Genomic DNA, 21,896 nt, shown 5'->3' on the forward strand with positions numbered 1-21,896 from the left:
TCTTTATAGAGATTTGGCTGGTTAGAGTAGGAAATGGGTAGATTTCAGTGGAGTGATTTATTGAGCTATTAAAAAAAAGAGAAACGCACCACAACCCGTACTTTGAAGTAATGACGTCACAGTATTAAAAACGAAGCCAAGTTATATTAGGGATGCGAGGAGCCCAAAGAATTCACTTTTCTTGCCACATGGGGGTCAGTCAGGGAGCCCCTTTCCCAAAGCAATGCAACGAGGAGGACTGGATGTGACCCTCACGAAGCGAGGCTGGACGTTGTCCATGCTCAGAGGCAACTTCTCTCTCTCTCTTTTTAATACTAAAAACATGACCCCGCAAGCCCTCGAGTGAGCCCCGAATTTAAAACAAGAGCAAGCGCTGGGGGTCTTCATCCCTCCCGGCCCTTCCCCTCACAGGCGGCGGTTGCTGGGGGAAGAAGGCGGCGGCGGCGGAGGAGGAGGAGGCGGCCCTGCCAGGCCTGGCGCTCCGCTGCGCTCCCCCTTCCTTCCCGCCCAGGGCGGCCCTGCCCTCCGCCTGCCCCTCAGAGTCGGCGCGTCACGCGGGGCTGGGCCTCGGAAACGGCGGCGGCGTCCTCTCCTCCTCCTCCTGCCCGCTTCCTCGCAGCCGCCGCGGGACGCGCTGCCCAAGCGAGGAGGTCATGGAGAGGCGACGGCGGGATGCTCCCTCGCAGCCCCCGCCGCTTCCGCCGCCGTCGCTCGGGGCAAACGCCGCCTCATCCTCCTCCCCGAGCTCGGCGGCGGCGGCGGCGCTGTGAGGGGGCGAAGCGGCGGCGGCGGCCGGGGGCTCAGCGCACCTCCCCGGGCGAAGAGACCCGCCGCCATGGACGCGGCGCCCTCCTCCTCCTCGTCGTCCGTGGAGCTCCGGGCGCCCGGCGCGCTGGGGCCGCTGGCTGCCCTTTGCCTGGGTGAGTCCGGGCCGGGCGGGACGGAGCCGTTACGGCGGGGAGGAAAGGAAGCGCCGTCGCTGCTGCTGTTATTGTGGCTCCAGGTGGGATGCGGGAGAAGGTGCCGTTGGCTCTGTTTCTGCTGAGGGGCGGCCAGGTGAGGGACCAGGGCGCCAGAGGCCCGGCGGAGATGCTCCTCCGCTGGTGTGGCCGGAGAGAGCGGAGCATCCTCCTGGCCCGTCGCCACCTGGAGCAAGCAGGTGGGAGACCCCCAGCCCACCCTACCTCTGGCTGATTTCCCTCACCCATCTAGCTCCCTGTCTCCTGCACCGACGGGCTGCAGCAGCAGCAAAAGGCCATTCCTACCAGCCCCCCGTCCCTGGAGGTGCTGCCGGCGGGGACTGAACCGGGGGGCCTTCTGCAGGCAAAGCCAGGTGCCGAGTTGTGGCCTGTGCATCCGATGCACGGTGCACCCCCCCCCTCCCCACAAGGATGCCCGCTGGTGGCAGCGGGAGAGGCTCTGTAAGAGAGGGCGATCCGCAGGCAAGAACTGACCGCGAAGCTGCTCTCTTACACACCTGGCAGCACATGTGTTGGGGTGCAGGCCGTTTGATCCAACTTGCTCGAAAGTATATACGTATGCCCAGCCGGGACACACACATACTGGCATGTAGGGCCCCAGCCCCGACTTGGGAGTTTTCCTTCATGCGAGGGCACTGCAGAATGAAGTGACATCAGCTCTGTTTGCTCATGGGAGTGCACTTTTTCTCTCCCTGCACTCAGGTTATGCTCTGCATGGAAATGCTCGGTAGAACCGTGGCCTGTGGTTGCATTAAGGACATAAATTGGTTGGACCCAGTGGTTCTTGAGGATCATTTTCCCTGTCTTTGTCGCTGTAGCTAGAGGCAGCAAGGTTTTCTTTTTTCTTTTCGGTTTTTTTGCAAAGTTGCTAGCCTGTACAGTAGTCAGAAAGGCAAGCCCGGAGTGGTGTTGGTGGCTCACTTCCATTTTACAAACAAGTTAGTGCAGTTTGTTCTGACAGCCTTCTTTGATTTGTTGCTGTTAACATGTTAATGGATTCCACCCCTGTGTTGAGAGGGTGGGAGGAGAGGAGAGGAAGATTCCTGCTATGGTTGTGAGCGTTTTTTTTGCATAAACACCAAGATCATTTGCACAGACTAATGACACATAGGAGCAATACTTGTTTTTCATATTTATGGGAAATGATTTCAGGATAGAAATGGTTTACTAGTTTACAGGAGGGAGTTCTTTATAAAGGCATCAGAAGGCATAATGCAACTATAATGTAGCTGCAGTCTTATGCCCGGTAACTGGGAGTTAGCCCCTTTGAACTCAATGAGACTTACTTTTAATTAGACACATCAACTGTGGTTTAGAATGTGATTTTTTTTTCACTGGGGAGGGGGGCAAGGAAATTGAACAATCTGCTTGACAGAAAGTCATGCCATTTTTCACAAACAAAATTTGGTGGTAGATGCAAGAACCTAAAAATAAGATTTCTGGCTCCCATGCTTATGAGAAACTGTACAAACCCTGCTCTTCTTGTGCCCCTGGGCTCTTGAATGTGTCTGAACTCTGCAGTGCTGTACATTTGAACTGTGACTCTTAATGGGCACAGCTTGCCACATGCAGAGTTTCTGTACAGAGCATATTTTCTCTGCTGTTCTTTACGAGAAGCCACTGTGTTGACAGATATTATTGCTTCGACACGGCTCTGAACATTTGACCAGATTTGGTATGGATGCATCCTTATGCTGGTCCCTGCATTTGGCAAGGAGCTCCTCATCCATGCAAGATGGAATAGGTGGCATTTAGCCAGTGAGCATTCTCATCCAGATCATAGTTGTTCAGTATTGTCAGGATGAAAAATTTGATTTGTTGCTGCTTTCCCTGTGTTCAGCCTCTCGTTTTCCTTCCTGTCTACAGCAATCTTTCCCTTTTCACTTTCGCAGCAGGTTTTAACTCGCTAAATGCAGAAAGAGTGTATGAGCAGCCTCTGATACCAGTTTTGCACGACCCCCTTGTCTTTAAGCAAAGGCATTCAAGTAGCAAGTTCCCAACTCTTATTTCATCCTCTTATTCCTCCAAGATAAAGAAGCAATAGGAAGAAATAAATTGATAAATCTTACTCCTGGGTAATTAGACTCACCTAATCATTTTATGCCTCCTGCTTTTCTTTTGGTAAAAGAGGACTAAATACCACCTTCCCCCCCCCAGCAGTGCTGAGATTTGGGGTGAGGTAGAAGAGCTAGAAAAGTTAACAAAGAGCTGATACCTGAAAGAAGATGGGCTGAATTTAAAAAGCCTTTTGAAAGGAGCCTGATGCCTGGGATATGCAATCAGCCTGCTGACTGACATGGTTTGCTAGAGGGAAGCACTAGCATAAGCAGAAGACTGAAAATCCTGACTATTGCAACGTGAGACCTGGCCAGAGTAGCACACACCTTAGTCATATCTAGATTGGATTATTTGTGCTCTACATAGAGCAACATTTGAAGTGTATTTGGAAACATCAGGTTGTCCAGAATGCTCAGCAAAGGGGTCAGTCAGTGGGACCATATTACACCAGTTGTGTTTTAGTCTTCAGTTTGTTTCCAGGCACAATTCAGCATCTTGGTGATGACACTTGAAGGTGAAGACCTAAATGGCTTGGACCCAGGGTACCTGAGGGACCACTACCTCCTGTGCCAGCCTGCCCATTCATTATGATCAAGTGGAGAGAGGTTTTTCTTTGTGTCTCACCTATGATGAAAGTGTAGTTTGTTGAGACAAGAGATGGGGCCTTCTTGGGGGCTGCACCAATAATGAGCATCTTGCTCCATGGAACTCAGGTGCTTGGGCCCCCCCATTGTCTTCTACCAGCTGGTAAATACTTTTTTTAAAAAAAATATTCTGGCAAGCTTTTTGCCTTGCCAGGCAAATCATGTTTTGTTTTGGTTTTTTTCCTGAAGACACTGTTTTGCTTGCTATGCCATCCTCTGTTATGTTTTGTCTGAGATTGTTCTATTTTGGTGTTGTGATGTTTGATTGCTATAAGCTGCCTTGAATAATGCAGCTCACAGCTTTAGAAGTGTAAGGCAGAACTAACTAGTGTGTGGAGTTCCATAATGTGGATTTCCTTTTTTGAAAACGAAGGGCATGTACAGTATTCTCTGGTCTGTCAGTCCTTGGAATAAAGGATGTGAAACACCCTGCCTGTTCCATGGTATTAGATCAAGAATTTCCACTATTACAGCTGTTTTCGTAAACGGAAGAGGCCCCTCTGTATATTTCTTCATAACTGCTGTCCTTGGCAAGCTGACTTCCTTTATTCAAAGTAGAAATTGAGATTTCTGAGACATCTGTCTGCTAACCAAAATCCAACAACATAGGCATAACTATCTTGAAGTGGGGGCGGCCTTCTCCTTAAGACTGTTCAGGTGGCTGTCCACCCACAAGCTGGGAATCCCACTAACATGTTTTTAAGTTGATGGGCGATAGAGTAATTGCTGTGGCAGGCTCCACAGTCGTGGAACTCCCTCCTTCTAGGGATTAGTCTTTATTCTTCCCTACCTCACCTTTGAAAAGGGCTCTGCCTAGAGTTTTAGTTGTGATTTATTTTTATTACATGAAACACAGAGTGCTGTTCTACTTCTGTTATCCTCCCCCCCACCCGTCCTCCCTCCCATTGGAAATTTGAAATTAAGTCAGCCTGCTCAGTTCAGGCATCAAAGTCTCCATTCTTCCTCCTCCTCTCATGTGTAGCTTCTCTTTCCTGGTTCGTTCTAATCATAGTTTGTTCAATCTAAGCAAGACTTGCTTTCAAAACATGATCAATCACCATGAACCAGGTGTCAGGAGAAGAGAAGGCCCGAGCAAGAATGGCAGATCTAATTAGACAGCAGTATCTAAGAATGAGGTGGGTCTCTCACATGGAGTGGCCTCCTGGCCCGGAGGTTTATTGACCCCAGAAATCAGCATAAGCTGTGAAACTAGTGGAATAATTATTCAGGCTAACCCCTTGCATTAAATGTGTAGTAAAATAATATTCTGGTGGTTGTTCATAAAGATGCAGGGAGCAGTAAAGTGAAGCTGCCTTCATCTTCATCTGCTTTTCTGCCTGGTCTCCAGGCAATTCTACAACTTCAGTCCCTCCCTGCCTCCATTTCTTTTGTTAGATGGGACAGGATATTTGTCAGGGTCCCTTCTTGTCTCTCCATGCCCCCTTGTAAAACCCAACTGTTGATACTACGGAGCAATCATTTTAAAAAGCACCAACCACATTTACTGTCCTTGCATTGCCCTAGTGGTCAGCGGCCGGGATAGCAGAACATTTTGTAACAAGAAGAAAAAACGATACCTCAGTGATAATCCACAGCCCAGTTATTTGCATCAATGTGATGTCTACAGTCAGTCTGTTGTGGATATAAATTGTGGCTGTTCCTGCAAAATGTGAAACTTTTGGATGGAGGTGCAAGGGCAGAGAGTAGCTGTATGGCCTATGAGTAGCATCAAACTCTTCCTGTAATACTGATCTGCTGTCTACCACAGATGATGTTGTCTTTCTTGGGTTGAACAAGACATTCTAACTTCAGCTGCTTCGGTCCGAGACTAGAAAGAATGCATTGATGGTGTTGTATCTGAATGATTTTTACTGAAAGTAGACCCATTGATATTGATGGACCTATGTTCATTTCAGTTGGTCTACTCTGAGTACGGCCAGCATTGGGTATAGCTCATATTCACCACTAACGCTCAGCATTTATGTGACACTTTCTTTTTCAGTGTTCAGAGCACTCCACATACGTGATACCAGTGAACTTTCCAATAGCTCTATAAAGTAGATCAGTACTAGTATCTCACTATTACAGGTGGAGGGTTCAGCTGAGAGAACAGTGCCCCAGATGGCTACTTACTTGTGTGTGTTTGCTGCAGAAATGACCCAGCCCATGCCTCATAGCACTTGAGCTGTGACACTTTCCCCGTGTTCAGCTGATCCCCTAGATGTTATAAACATCCACAGCATGATCTTAGGTATTTTTGCTCAGAAGAAAATCTGACTGTGCCCAGTGATGCTTGCTGCCTACTATATGTGCTTAGGATTGCAGCTGGGGGCGAGGTTATTTGGTTTTGATTTTGATTATATATTTTGTGCTTTTATATTGCAATTTTATCCTGTGAGCCGCCCTGAGACCTGCGGGTATAGAACAGTATACAAATTTAATTTTATAACAACAGCAGCAGCAGCAGCTTCTGTGCCATTTTTCCTGTTCTATAAAAGAAAAAGAAAACAATTAGGTTCTCTCATACCTTAAATATTATACACACAAGGCATCGTGAAGAAAATGAAGACTCTGACTGAGCTATAAGCTAACCCTGGTGCTTGTTGGAAGAACATACCTTCTCTGAATGTGTTTTTCCATTTATAATTTTGTTAATTACTTACTGCCTCCACTGTAATCTGTAACAAATTAAAAAAATATATTTTTTTCTGTTTTGAAAACAGTCAACCTCTTCTTGTCTGGGAAAATTGAAAGTGCTGTCACTTCATTAGGTAAGATACCTCTGTTTTCTATTAGCATTTGAGCTTCATTTTCCTACTGATAGAAAACACTTCCTGTAAAGAATCATTTTGAGAAAAAGGTGTCTTTTAAGAATAATTTTAAAACAATGTAAATGCTCCCTGATACTATAGAGATACTTTAGGCTGAAAGACTAGTCCAGATTTTCCCACGCAGCAAAAAAATTCACGCAGCAAATCCAGATTGTGAATGGCACATTTATCATGTTGGTTTCTATGCCACTGTAAAGGAGAGAAATTCATCTAAATTAATTACTGTCATTCTGGACCAATTTATATGCAGTAAATGTTGCCCAGACTATCCCAAAACCTTATTTTCATTGTAGATAAATGAACACTCTCACTTTACTCTGTGCATTTATTGGCTTGAGTATTAGCAGGAGCAGGAAAGAGGGGATGTGAGAGTAGGAAAAAAATATGGCAGCATTGGAGAGACACCTGTAGTGATTAGGCAGCACTGGACCAGGACCGTCCCAGCTTCAAATCTCCCCTTGCCTTGCGCCATTCATTCTTTCTCAGCCTCATGTATTTCATAACAGGTTTATTATGAGGATAAGATGGTGGGGGAGATGTATTTGCTGCAATTAGAAAGGGCGGATGGGAGGGCAATAAAAAATGAGCTTCCAGAATGGACAAATTCTCTAGTACAGCAGGACTTGTTTTATTTTTTGGAGATTATGTTCTGTTGAAAGCAGCAGCAGCAGCAGCAGCAGTTGTGGCTGCAGTCCTTTATACCAGTGGTGGATGATCTCAGGCCCATAGGCCTAAGCAGGACCAGCATGGATCCTAATTTGTCCCATGAGGCCATTTCCCCCATACTGCTCCACACAGGTGAAGATGTGGCTCTCACATGGACGGCCCTGCCCATCTATTGAAATGGCCAACCAAGGGCAAGGGAGCCCATGGGATGGATCCTCTTCTTCACTCCTGCTCTGCAAACTTATCTGGCAGTAAAACCCCTTTAACTAATTGAGGCCTACTTCTGTGTAGAGATGAATGGGTTTGTGCTGTATGTAAAGCATGCTAGTAAGTTTTAACTGAAGAATGGACTACAACTTCACTTTATAAATTCTATAGCACAGTTCAGTACAACTTGAGATCCACCCAGCAAGAAGGCTGGTTCTCACTAACCAAGCGCCACGGCGTGATGGCTGTTTGACAACCCCTTTTCACTTTGAAGTTTTGCAACCCCAAGCAGGCAGCAAAAATTAGAGATTTGTTGAGCTCCTGGTGGGGTTCAGCCCTCCGCAGCAAGGGATTTGCATTTGGTCCTGTCAGCTCCTGCAACTTGTGATCCATTATCGTGGGAACGTGCAACGGCAGCTGTGTGCTCAAAGCAAAAACCCCACTTAGCGTACTCTCTTTGTAAAGATACTTGAAATCCAAAAAGCAACAATCCACAAGCCTTGCTTTCTCTGAGAACACTTTTCAAACCTACTTATAGAAATTGTGAAGTTTAAAAGAAAGTGCCTGTTTGTGAGAGGAGGAAAACCAAGCATTTTCAGGACAATAGGTCTTCAAAATGATGTATTATTTACTTGGCTTTGGGCATGGATTTCCTGTGGTTGTTGGTTGGTTTGTTCCCTTTTTCCTTTTGGGCAGATCTGTTCAGCATTCCTTATCAAATCCCTTTTGCCAGGCTCATTTAGGGCTATTGATGTTCTCCCAGGAGATGCCCGTTGAACTGAATTTAAGCCAGAAGACCAGATAGTTTAACAAAGCAGAAGGAGCAGGAAAGGGTAATGGAAATATCTATGACAATAACTTTTAGAGACCAGGGAAAGCTGTTGTGGCAAAAAACATGTGTTTAACATTTAACATTTCATTGTGGCTTTTGACAGCAGCTTGCAGTGGAAAACTGGAACAGCATACTGAGCGGCGTGGGGTCATCTACAGCCATTCCTGGCCACTCCACTATCCTCCGGCCACCAACTGCAGCTGGTACATTCAAGGTGATCGAGGAGATGTGATAACTATTAGGTACTACTAGTGAAAATGTTTTAATTGTCTTCCTTTGCTGAAATAAATTCTCAGATCCAGACCAGTTGCCCAACATAAGCTTGGTCCAAAGGAACTTTATTCTTTACGTTGTCCGTGGTGGTGAAAAAGGTAAGGAAGTGTTCTTGTGCTCAGTTCCGGCTTATGGGCTTCTTCCCATTGGGGCATCTGGCTGGCCACTGTGGGAACAGGATGCTAGACTGCGTCCTGTGTCCTGATCCAGCTACAGAGCTCTTCTGATGCTCATGTCCATCTTCCCAGAGTTGTCAGCCTTCTTCCATGTAACCTGCTACCTGACTCTTAGCTGGAGTGGCCAGGATTGAACCTGGGACTGCCTGCAGGCACAGATTGTCCTCCTCCATTGAGCTATGGGTTTTCCACCCTGCCGCAAACTTCTTTCACAACATTTGTGCACCTCTTAACTGTAAAGAAAACACACCTCAAAGCGCGTTACAAAAAGATAAAACTGAGAAAAGTATAGGGAGGGTGTGTATTGTCATCTTGGCAGCCCAGGATCTCCATACACACTGCTTAGGCTTGTGCTCCAGAGAATAGTTTAAAACTACCAAAAGTTAAAATCTAAGGTTTAAATTCACAACTTTCTAAAAAATCTGGGTAGGCTTGCCTAAACAGAGATGTTTTTAGCAGTGGCCGAAAAGAGTCCAGTGAAGCCTCCTGCTTGATATTAATAGGCAGGGAGTTCCACATTAAAGATCTAAGTTCACACTAGGATTGAGTTCTTACAAATGTGGAACTAGTATTATGCGGCAACTGTAGTAGTGCCAATTCCGCTGATCAAAGTGGTTGAGTGGGCATGTGGGGTAAGTTTGTCTTTTAGGTAAACTGGCCCCAAGTTGTTGAGGGCTTTATATACTAATGCATCGTGCCATGTGCCCAACTTATTCATTCCATCAGAGCCTTCAGACAGAACTTCCTGATGAATTGTGCCCTAGCCCGTCTTTAGCAGGCAAAGACATTGCCTGACCTGCATTTGATACCTGTTCCTATGGCCTTCAGGAGAGGGACAAATGCACCAAGCCTTGCAGTTCAGCTCTGTTGTGCCTGGCATTGGGTAATGCATCATGCCAGCAACTAAGGAGGAAATACAACCGAGGCTTTCTAACTTCCCACCTCCTTGTTCTAAGGAGTTGGGCAGAATGTTTTTAATGAGCCAATTAAGGCTTCAGCTGTGTTCACAGCCTGCCCTTATTTAGAGAAAGTCACAAACAATCGTGGCTTCTCTTGTTTTAATTGGATGCTATGGTTGCTTTGCTGTTGGCAGCCATAATTATTTGCGCTGGACTTCCAATGTATTTGCTAGCAGGGGAGGCAAATTAGATTTCCAGCATTTGCTGATTTCCAAATGCTTGATTTAGCGCTGGAAGCTTTAATCAAGATGTTATTGACTGATTAATCAAGAACAGTTTTAGTTGATTAATTGATGGGAGCCATTTTAATTGACTGGCCTGCATCCTAAAGGCAACTTTTGTAAATGTGCTAGCAGTTTTATTGCTGCACCACTAGGAGGAGGAGAGTTGGTGTTCCAACCTGGCAGAGGTGACCCCCTCAGCAAAGTGTCATGTTGACTTTCGCTGTTCCTTTTCATGAGATGCTGTCTCAAAGCCTGCCTTCAAAGACATTCTGAAGTAACACCTTCATTGAACGTTTTAGTGAAATCAGTAATTTTTTGAATGTTCCCCTCTTTCATTTCTTTAGTGCATTCCTCTAAAATGGTGGTCTCCCTTCATTCCTCTAAAAATAAGTCAGTCTCCCTTCATCTGTGCTCCCTTCTCCCATTTTCCTCCTCTTGTCAGTTTTAAGAACTTTGATTTGGAGGACTCTCCCAAGTGTTCAACAGACTGGCTGATGATCGGTCCTCCTGCCAAGGGAGAAGAATACAAAGCATGTGGATCCTTCATCCCACCTCCTTTCATCTCTGCCAGGGATCACGTCTGGATATTTTTCCACTCTGATCCATCAAGTTCAGGGCAGGCTCAGGGATTTCGCCTTTCGTATATCCGAGGTAAAAGTTCTCTCTAGTTTGAATGGCTATGTTGATTATTGCTTTGCATTTATCTTATTTTCAACATTTCTATCTGAGGTTTATCACTATTTATCCTCTGTTAGACTGAGACTGAAGTGTGGCCAAATGCCACCTATTTATAGCTAAGTCAGGACTTGAACCCAGGTCTTTGTATCCCAAGTCCTCACACACTTTCCGCTGTACCACACTGGCTCTGGATGTAGGCAGGAGGAGGGCCTTTTCCGTGGTGGTGCCTGAACGATGGCAGAACCCAATAGGGTTGTCTGCTTTTGCACTGGCTCTTGAGCTTGTTTTATTCCAGCTGGCATTTTCCAGCTGAGCCTGGGACATGCTCCTGTTGACGTGTTTTTTTATTATTCTGCTTCATGATGCAGCTTTACTGCTGTTTGTTTTATTCTTTCTTTTGTTTTTGATTTTCTTGGGAGTTTATATTTCCATTGTACGCTGCTTTGATTTCACCACAAAATAGGGATCAAATAAATAAAACAACCCCCACTCTGCTTCTAATGGTGACAGACTTGGTGACAGACTTAGGTACAAGTGTGATTTTAAAGAACCAGTCTTGCGAGTGGCAGAGGCTGAGTCCTCCCCCTGCCTGAGTTTTTTTCGCTCTCTGTGCTTTTCAACCAGCTGTCTCCAGTACCAGGAGGGAGAGCCCCACCTGGAAGAAAAGTGTGTGTACAGGCAAGGAAGCAAAAGGGGCAGGGCTCAATGGGGGCACCAGCCATTTTTCTGCAACAGCAAAAAGAGGGGGAAATAAGATTACACTGCACAAGGCACCCCACCCAAAAAAGCTTTGCAGATCCTCCTCCCTCTTCCACATAACTGCCTCTCCTGTTGAAAATAACCCTGACGTGATATGTTCTCTTGGCATTCCGTGGGGGACTTGTCCTAAGTGGCAACAAGGCTCTTGTGATTTCCAGTGCTAGGAGCAATCGCTCTGGGCTTCTAGCATTTGTATGCTGGAAGGGAGCTCTTGAAAGCAGCTGAAGCCTCAGAAATTCTCCCTCTACAGATACCCTGTGGCAAATGAGCCAGAGCCTGTAGTTGTAAGAAGGATTCTCATTTGCCTTAATTGCACAGCACTCAGAAGCACTTCTCTGAGTCTCTTTACAGAAACAGCCATGCTTTTGGCAAGAGACTCTTTCCCCCCTTCATACACACTCTTTATTGGAGAGAAGAAAGGAGAGAGAGTGATCTAGTTCTATTGGGAACGCAACCGGGAAAGGGGGGAGGGAAATTTGGAATCCAAAGGGTGTAAAATTATTTTTTTATTTTTCTTCTATTGTAATCTGTATTGCATATTAAAGGGGGGAACTCGCGGAAGGGAACAGGTCGATTTTAGGGGACGGGAAAATATTTTTAAAATTGAGTCAATGATAATAAGTTTAAATTTGGGATAAGAACTTGTTGAAATTCTTTTTTGTTTATTTGTAAGAATTGGAATACAGGAGGGGGAGGGGAGGGGAAGTCCTGAAAAGATGTTATTGGGAAAAAGATTTTATGGAAAATCTTAATAAATATCATTTAAAAAAAAAAAAGAGAGTGATCTAGTTCTGCCTTTACAAGGGGAAGTTAGAACTCCTGGCACTTTAAATCTGAGATCTTTTCTTTCGAATCCCAGCTCTTTTTTGCTCCCCTAATTTGAGAGTCATTTGTCCTCCTTCCACATTGCACCTGTAAGAAAAAAGGGCCTCCTCTCTCTCCCTTCTTGCCTTTGTAAAACAGCTTTAGCTTCTCCCTGACCTGCTTTGCCCATCTAGGCTACCCCTTTTTGTTTGCCTATAGTCTTCTGTTCTCTCAGGCTTTTGTCTTTGAACCTTAACTGGGACGGGGAGCCTACTTGAAAACTTTTCACAGCACCCCAATCCCAGGTATTTGGGGGCTTTCTGGTTGGGGCAGAAAGGTCGGTAAGAAATAATCTTCCCTCCATACTACAGCTGCTCCCCCCCCCCAATGATGGTGGAAATCATAGCTAGTGGTAGTTAGTTTTTTTTTCAGAATCGGGATAGAGGTAGGTGTGGCCAAGGTGGCCAACAGACTGCCAGTCACAGGTGTGCGCATGTGCATGTACACAAATCCACACAAAGGCAGGTGCACAGGCAGGCAGGCAGATGACATTCCATGACAATGAAACTGCTATGGAGAGGAAAAACAGGGAGAGGGAATCCCCTTCCATCCCTTTGGAAAGGGCATCTCCTCCTTCTGAAGTCATGCCATTGCAGTGGAGCTACTGAAAACCCAGGTAAGTTGTGGGGGAGAGATTGTGTGCAGCTGGTGGGGAAGTTCGTCCTTGGCAAGAGAGATTTATACTTGTGTTGGCATAATAATATTTCAGAGTCCTCAAGAGCTGCTGCTTCCAAATCTTGATTGTCCTCCATGCTGGATTCATGTTTCAGGCACAGCGTGGAGCCGGAAGTGCCCGGAGAAGTTTCCTAACACTTGTCTCTCACTTTACAGGGAAAATGGGCCAGGCTAATTGCCAGTCTGATGAATTCCGCTGTCTGAATGGCAAATGCATTCCCGGCACTTGGAAATGCAATTCCATGGATGAGTGTGGCGATAACTCAGACGAGAAAAATTGCACTGTTCCTCCAACCGAGCCCCAGTCCAGCATCTGCCCTTCAGGAACCTTCCAGTGCAGCGTAGCCCATTCCACCAAGTGCTTGTTCAACGAGCTGAAATGCAATACAGTTAAAGAATGCAGCGATGGTTCCGACGAAGAGAACTGCCCCGACCTTTCATGTGGCAAAAGGCTGGGGAACTTTTACGGGTCTTTTGCCTCTCCCGACTTCTTCCGCTCGGACCACAGCCAGGCGGACCTCCTCTGCACGTGGCATGTGGACACCCAGGACAACCGCCACGTTCTCCTGCAGCTTGACCTGCAGCTCGGCTACAATGACTACGTGAAGGTGTACGATGGGCTAGAGGAGAGAGGTGACAAGCTCATGCAGACCCTTTCCTATCGCAACAACAGGCACTCGGTGAGCCTGGAGTCCTCTAAGGGGCAGCTGACCATATCATACCATGCCTGGTCCAAGAGCACCGGGCACGGGTTCAACGCCACCTACCAGGTGAAGGGCTACTGCCTCCCTTGGGAGCACCCGTGCGGCAACGATGAGGGGTGCTACACCGACAGGCAGCGCTGTGACGGCTGGTGGCACTGCCCCAACGGCAAGGACGAGGAGAGCTGCCCAGCCTGCCAGAAGAATGAGTACCCGTGCGAGGGGAACAGTGGGCTGTGCTACTCGCTGCTCGACCGCTGCAACAACCAGAAGAACTGCCCAGATGGCTCAGACGAGAAGAACTGCTTCACATGCCAGCCGGGCAACTTCCACTGTGGCACCAACCTGTGCATCTTCGAGACGTGGCGCTGCGATGGGCAGGAGGATTGCCAGGATGGGAGCGATGAACACAACTGCCTGGTGATCGTGCCCAGGAAGGTCATCACGGCAGCTCTCATTGGGAGCCTGGTCTGCGGGCTGCTGCTGGTGATCGCCTTGGGCTGCGCCTTCAAGCTCTACTCCTTGAGGACCAGGGAATACAGGTGAAAAAGATCAGCTTTGCTTCCTTCCTCCCTCCCCCCCTCAACCCATTTTGTTAGGAGGGCTTTTCATTTCCTTTCTGGGCAGGATAACATAGACACCTAGTTGAATCTTGGAAAGTAAATTTACAAGGGGTCGTGTGGTATGACTGTTAAGACCCTAACATAATACTATTGTTTACATTAACTGCAACAGCTCCCCAGAGTTTCAGACAGGAGAGTTGCATCACCCTGCTTGCAGGTACTATGAATTAAGCCTAAGGCCTTTTGCTTCCAGTACCTGTGCTTCCCCGCTGAGCAGCAGTCCCTCCCCCTCTTCAGACCTCACGGGAAAATAGGGTTTCCTGGTACAGGAATGAGCCATGCTGAAGCTTGAGCTCTCTCCCCATTCCTCTCTCATGCCTGGCGGTAGATTGGGAGCACCCACAGGACCCTCTGACTTTTGGATTTGAGGCACAGGGTATCCTGAAACCACAGTTTCCAAGTTTGGACATTGCAAACCAGGTGGGAGGTCTTCTCTGCAGCCAGCCGGCCAAGAGGCAGAGAGAGAGTGCTTGAGCTTGTTGATTATGCCCAGGAACATTGCTTCGGAACCCAGCCCTGATATGTTTCATGCACAGCACAAGAAGTCTCATACTGTCAAACTGGTAGTATGGCGGTGCAGGACTGGGGAGCCATCCTGGCATTGGCATTAATGCTGCTTACCTGGAGGGGACAAGAAGGGATGGTGGCTAGGTTGGAGCCGTGCAGATGCCCCAGTGGGTGCTCCAGTTTGATGGCGGTAGTGCACCGCATGTCCATAGGCCAAGAAAGCCTCCGGTTGCAGCCTTAGTCATGAGTGGGTGGTAGCCTTTGTCACTTCTACTTTGGGCCATGACAGTCTCAGAAAAGATGCCCACCTAGTCTATTCTAATCCAGCCAGCTTTTCTCTTCTCTTCTCTCCCTCCCTCCCCATCCCGATTCCAGGGCATTTGAAACCCAGATGACCCGTCTTGAGGCAGAGTTTGTGAGGCGTGAAGCTCCCCCTTCCTATGGGCAACTGATCGCACAGGGCCTGATCCCACCCGTGGAAGACTTCCCTGTTTACAACGCATCACAAGTAAATGACTCTGTCTATACAGTGGTACCTCGGGTTACATACGCTTCAGGTTACATACACTTCAGGTTACAGACTCCACGTTCTGTGGTACTCCTTCAGAGTGAGCTCCGCACAACAGAAACAAAGTTTTGTATTTGTTGAGGGAAAGTACAGTAGAACATCAGTTTTTGGGCATCTCGTAAGCCGACTGATTCAGAACCCGAATGCCAAAAACCCAGAAGTAATTGCTTCCGTTTCTGAATGCGCCTCGGAAGTCGAACCAGTTCCGCTGTGTGTTTTTCCATTTTTTTCAATTGATTTTGCCGACTGCCCATTGATCCTCTGTTTTCGAACATTTTGGAAGCCAAACAGTCTTCCGGAATGGATTATGTTCTAAAACCGAGGTTCCACTGTATTATGTTTTGCAAACATTTTTATATGAAAAGTAGGGATGAATATGACACTCCCCCCATGTCTAAATGCATTGAGATTCATTCTGTTCCTCTCAATGCTCTTCAGATGCTTTATTTTGGATGACATTTCTCTGACATGTCCGATCAAAACACAATTAGAACTGCAGCTTGCTCACAACATTGAGAACCTGAATGACTGAGGTGCCTGTTGGTTATTTGAATAAATTGTTGACATCATGATTACAAAATGACACACCCAGGCAATAATCCACCATCAGCCAGCCAACTAATTCTGTATTTTGCAGACAGGTATTTTAATTGAGAGAAGGGAATGATTGCGCCCCCCCCCCACATCTCACAGGCCTGATCTTTATACGATACCCAGTGGCTGTTGTTTATAGTGAGGAAGAGATCTGTGCAAGGCCAAATGATGTGTTTTAAAGCAACATGCAGCCTGGCCCTTAATGTTTGATTACACGTCAATAAAGTTTTAATGCATTAAAGTACTGCAGGGATGGGGAACATCTGTGGCCCTCCAGATGTTGTTTGAGACTGCAGCTCCTGCCACCCCTGACTATTAGGCATGCTGGCTGAGACTGTTGGGAGCTGGAACTCAACAGGGCCACAGGTACCCCCACCCTAAAGTACTGTAGTATTGCTAAACCCAAACGTTTATCTTTGTGAGATGGATTTGGCAAAGGTGAGCTTTGAAAATAAAGAGATTTGGTGTTTATTTGCCAGAACCTTGCGAGGAAAGAGAAAATAAATTCACTTTTTGCTATGACATTTTCGCCACTTTTCACCTAGAAAATCATGGGGATACTTGTATGCACAAGTCCTCCACCCCCCCCCCCCGGCAGTGATTGGATTTTGTTTTGTATTTGCGGTTCCCCCAGCCCTGGCAAATGCATCCAGCCTCTACAGCGTGATCCTATTATGGCCGAAGCTCTGTATTTAGTTACACAAGCAGGGAGATCTGCTTTATGTTTCTGGTTTGGGCTTTTTGGGGGCTTTTCATGCATCAGCCTCTTGCACTGCTGGAGGCTGAAACAGAGGTGACCATTGGCGCTGGATAATCCCGATAATCCCCTGCATTTGTGAGGTCAGGAGGTTCAAGTGGAAAGAAGAGATTGGGGAGAGGTTACTGTGTCGTGGGCTGAGAGGTTCCTCTGGCTTCCTTTCTGAGGATGGCTTCTGACACTGGCGAGGATGTTAGTGTACTATCTTTGAATGAAAGCTAGGAAGGCAAAAAAAGAACCCACTCTATTTGTCTTCATAGGCCTCCGTCCTGCAGAACATCCGAACGGCCATGAGGAGGCAGATGCGTCGCCATTCGTCCAGGAGGAGCTCATCCCGCCGGCGCTTGGGCAGGTTGTGGAACAGATTCTTCCACCGGCCGCGGGTGAGAGCTCAGATCCCGCTGCTGAACCCCACCCACACTTCCCAGACAGTGCTAGGGGATGGAATCATCAATCGCACAGATGGCGCGGCCCCCCAGAGCCCCCCAGCTTCTCCCGAGGGAACTAATGTTGAAACGGGGAGCTGCAGCCCAAACCGGGGACTCCTGGAATCTGAAAACAGCCATTTGCCTTCAGAGACAGAAGCTGCAGAATCGCCCCCCTCAGACGTTCTGTCAAACATTTGCACAGCAGCTCTCTCAGAGCCAGAGGACGGACACGACAAGCCTTCGGGTACTGAAGACCCTCCCAGCGGTGAGATCAGACAGACCAACAAGGCTGATTCAGGGAAAACGTTCAGAGACCCTTTGTTGGAGAGGGTGGCAGAAACGCACCAGGGTGGGGGTTTGGCGTCTAGCAGGACTGTTGCCGAGTGCAGAAGCTCCAGCAGGAATAATTTGCTGAGCGAAGAGCCATGCCGGCTCCCCTTCAAAAAGTGGGAGTCGATATACTCTGACAGCCCCGTGAATGTCCCTCTTCAGGGGGACGGCCGACACTGTTGTTGCCCCCAGTCATATCGCGAAGAGCCTTTGGGCATTCGCCCAGCTTGTTGCCATTCCATGGAAGTGCCAATCCTCGAATCCTCTCCCCCTCTCTCAGAAGTCACCCCCAGCGACGACGAGTCTTTACTGGTCTGCTAATCGGATTTTGCTGGGCTCTTTCAGAAGACACCATTCATTAAATTGTGGTGCTCGCCACCCGCCACCAACATCACCACTTCTGTTGCAGCACATCTCCAGCAAGGTTCAGTAGGACAAATGTGGTATCAGGAGCTGATGAGAGTTTGTTCACACGATCATACTTTTCTTCTTTAAAAACAAAACAAACAAAAAAAAGCATTTTCTTGTATAACGTGTTATACATACAAGACACAGATATTCTTCCGAAAGGGCTTGCAGTTTGGACTGTCTTGCCATCTCCTTTGGTATCTGCATACAGATTTCTGACTAGCAGGCTACAGTCATTAAAATATACCAGTTGTCAGTTTTGGCACCTCCATTTGTGTGTGTGTGTGTGTGTGTGTGTGTGTGTGTGTGTGGCATAAGTGTTTTGTAGCCATCGTCAGATGCACAAAACACCTGGCAGGTGCAATATGTTCCTGGTACGGGAAAGGCAGGTGGGGGAAAGTTCTGTGCCGGCAGGTTAGAGAAAGGAACTGTTAAATTCATCTGCCTGTATCAGCTGTGCTTCTTCCACTGCTTATAATGACATATGCTGGGAGGCCTCCCTGGTGCCCTCGCTTCACAATCTGTGTGTGGTTACCAGGGAGAAACTGACCCAGGGGGGTTTCTGCACAGACACACAGGTGTAACTCTGGAAAGCCGCTGTGTCTCTGAGAAGAAGAAAATATGCAGCTCTGCATCTGCCTACCATAGGGACCCCCCTGGCTACAGTTTTCCCCAGCTGACCTTGATCTGTGGGTGGGTGAACACACAACACCCGCCCCAGCAGATCTGCCTTTGCAATTTGACGCTTCCTAAATCCGCTTGTTCCTTCTGTTTGTGAAAGGCGCTTTCCTCTCTGCTTTCCGAGATAAAAGTCAGCTTATAGCTTCTCATTCATATGCTGGAGGGGATTCATCCAGCAGGCAAAGCAAGGCACCAGGCACAAGTAATTATGACGGACCGCTCAACTGGAGAGATCCAATTATTGGCGATTTAGAATATTTGTCTAAATTAAAGCTATATTTACAGAGCCTCGGGGTAAATCGTTTAACAGGAAACCAAAGGCAGGGAGCATCACATTCCTTTCTTTTCGTACCTCCCCACCCCCTTTTGAAACAAGAACAAAAAAGCTACATCCACTCATTTGCTTGCTCTCTTCGTCACGGTGCCCATAGCGATGGAGAAATGCCAGTGGCAGCCAAAGGTTCCATATCCTTCATTCACAGAAAATAATTGCATTTTCCGGTTGCTGTGCCACTGTAACAACAAAGCAGCCAAGTTTTGATTATAGCGGGATTGTAGCAAAGGCTGACTTCAGTAGGAGTTTTATGTTGGATTAAGTTGGATCAATTTTACAAGGGTATTTGTTGAGCTGTTGTTTATTGTAGGTTTGTGAACCCCTTTTACCCACTCCCATCCTGAGTTTCCAATGTTAGCAGAGCGCTAAGTGCATAGAACTGTGAATTGGGAGGTGCTTTTTACCAGAACTGGGTGACCTGTGGACCTCAGGGGTTATACATTTCCCATCACTGGGCATGCTGACTGAGGCTGAAGGGAGTTGGAGGCCAGCAACAAACATCTGGAGGGTCACAGGGTCCATATCCCTGCTTTATTATTACTATTATTTATTTATCTATTTATTAAATTCACATACTGCCCTGAGAATTATACTGAGCAAGCAGATTTTCCATGGTTTTCAAAGGAAGTTCCAGAGAACTGGTCAGTTCCTCAGATACTGGTGAGAACATAAATAGTGAAAGCTCATGGAGGTTCAGGCATAATGAGAAGTCCTGGTTTCTTGCCGTATAAAGGAGCCTTGGGCTTGTTCACGCTCCCTCTTCCATGCACTAAAGGAGCATCCACGTGTGATATCAAAAACAAGCTGCATGGCTCAATGCTACTTCTGAGCTCAAGGAACAGTAGCTTGCCAAACCCTCCTTAGCGAGCAAACCTGGATCTGAAACCACATCTTGATTCCGCTTTGTTCTCTGCAACTAGAATTGAGTTTTTAAAAGACGACTTAACAAACAAAAGAGAAAAAAAATCAACATTTTTTCTGAACATCATGTGGTACGTTATACTTTGGGAACCTAGTGAGTTTAAACCAGTCATGGTTCCCCAAGTCATGTCACTGGCAGTAAGTTGACAGAGGACACTTCTGGTCTTTTTGTAAATGTGCACAGACCCTCTTCAGCAGTGGCGTGGGGGAAGTTGGACCACCCATGCGCTTGCTGCTTGGAGTCGCATGAGGTCCCACCATTGGCTGGGAGGACATGATTCCAGCCCCCTCAGGCAACCCCTGAACTGTCTCCAAGAATACTTCAGTCGCTTGTCCTTGAAATTCCCTTTTTCGTTTTCCCATAGACTGCTTTATTTTTGTGTGGCTGCAGTCTCTGCGCTGTTGTATGTGTTGCAGTTCCATGGTAATCGATGGGACCTGAGCGCACTTGCTGGGCACTGGTATGCAGCCAGCATAGCCATTAGTAGCCATTTCTCAGAGTGCTGATTGCTTTTTAACAACGTAACCAAATGTTTCTCTGGCATTCTGTCACTTAAAAATACCTTTTCAGTTGTTTTTGAAGTTAAGGGCAGTGAGGAGCAGTGATAATACAATCAGGTATACAGAGTGGTTCAGGGTGCCTAGCAATACTCTCTATTTCTTTAACCCCCTTAAAGTCGAATTTAAATTTCTTGGTTTTGGCTGGACCCAAGTGGTTGTGTGCCTTAAGCGGGGATGGTATAAATCAGAGCGTGCTGCATCAGCAAAATGCTTTTTTTATTGTGAACTTTAGAGATGTCATCTGTCACCCTTTACCAAGGAAATTAAAATGTTTCAACTATCTTTCTGTCAAAGCAAAAAGTAATTAAATTAACCTAACATTGTCTTTCCTTTGTGAGATGGGTTGCACAAGACCCGTCAATGATACTTGAACCATCCCTTCCTCTTACTAGTGAATGCAGGAGCTGAATGCCAAACCATGGCCCCTGGCAAACAAGAAGGACGTGTCAGCTTGGTTGGAGGACCTTCGAGGATTGCAGAGGTAGAAATATATTTTCTTTTTTAAAAAACGCAACCACCTTAGGGGACTCCCCTTAAAAAAATTCCCAGTGAGAACTGTGCACGCTCCATAGTCCTAGTCAGTTCAAAAAGCAGACAAGGAAACTGGGAGTGGGTGGTGGAATGAAGTGTCCTGGAGAAAGCATAGCTGGCTGGAAGCCTGAATAGGAATGTTTCTGTTGGGAGGTGAGGATGAAATGCAACATTTTGTGGAGGGTCCCACTTGTTTAGTTTATCTGGAAAGTTCTGAATTCAAAATCTTGCAAGTGGTAGCATCTCTTGGCAGAACTAGCATGCATTATTCGTTTATTTAAAGTTAATATCACCGAGAAGATTTCTCGGAGCTTTTCCAAAAGATATTTTGGGGAAATTTTTTTTTGAACAAGGCCAATTCCTGTAATAAAGCTTGTGCAAAAGCTGAGTCAGAATTGTGCTGTCCGGGCATGATTTGTGCTTCAAAGGGGAGGAGGAGACGTGATTTGTGTGAGTCAGGGAAAGCGATCAGCTTTGCATGTTTCCTCTTGCTTGGTGTATTTTATCCTGAATCTGTACTTTGATTCTTCTAGTAATGAAGTAGAGCAGGAGGCTGAAGCCCTATCCTTTGACCACTATATATCTTATCCAAAAAGTACTCTGGATCCTGATATTTAATTAGGTGTTGTCCCCACATTTTCAAATGTATCTTCAAACATAAGGGCTAGAAATTTAGAGTCAGTGTTGCTGCTGATTTTAAATGAAAGCTCTGAGATTCTTAGAAAGTGCAGAATTCTGCGGCTAATGTCACATTCTGCGTTTGATTTTCTATATCTGTGCTGATATGCAGGCCTGTCTATTCTGGTCAGAGTAGGTAGAATTGCTGCAAGGACAGCCTTTTGCTACTAAAACAGATTAGGCGAGTTGCGCATTCAGGGCTGGAGAGGGAGACTCTGCAACCTCCAGAGGACGAGTTTCCAAAAGCCATCAACAGATGGCAAGTGCTTTATCACTGTCGTCAATGTTGCACACATTTGTGATAAACACAAGCCGCTCTCTACGCTGTGCAGCAACAAAGAGGACTTGCTGCTTAAAATACAGCACTGACAGCATAGCAGTTGGTTCACAATATCACAAATCGGCAAAGATTGCCTAGTTGTTTGCTGCCTGTCATTTAATAAACGGC

General features: G+C 46.7%; 1 protein-coding gene across 3 annotated transcripts; it reads left to right on the forward strand.

Annotated features, from left to right (window-relative positions):
• Positions 1 to 514: 514 nt before the first annotated feature.
• Positions 515 to 17,998, forward strand: LRP3 (LDL receptor related protein 3). 3 transcript variants are annotated; one of them, XM_079987958.1, is made up of 7 exons: positions 515 to 920; positions 6,406 to 6,453; positions 8,322 to 8,460; positions 10,293 to 10,501; positions 12,983 to 14,069; positions 15,033 to 15,165; positions 16,837 to 17,998. In XM_079987958.1, the coding sequence occupies exons 1-7, from the start codon at positions 836 to 838 to the stop codon at positions 17,653 to 17,655; spliced, it is 2,520 nt and encodes an 839-aa protein (XP_079844084.1). In that variant the 5' UTR covers positions 515 to 835; the 3' UTR covers positions 17,656 to 17,998. The 3 variants fall into 3 exon arrangements, with proteins under 3 accessions (XP_079844084.1, XP_079844083.1, XP_079844085.1); XM_079987957.1 differs by lacking the exon at positions 515 to 920 and adding an exon at positions 994 to 1,159; XM_079987959.1 differs by lacking the exons at positions 515 to 920; positions 6,406 to 6,453; positions 10,293 to 10,501 and having other exon boundaries at positions 8,321 to 8,460.
• The last annotated feature ends 3,898 nt before the right edge of the window (positions 17,999 to 21,896 follow it).

This window comes from Podarcis cretensis, assembly GCF_951804945.1.
Source record: "Podarcis cretensis genome assembly, chromosome: 8".
NCBI lineage: Eukaryota > Metazoa > Chordata > Lepidosauria > Squamata > Lacertidae > Podarcis > Podarcis cretensis.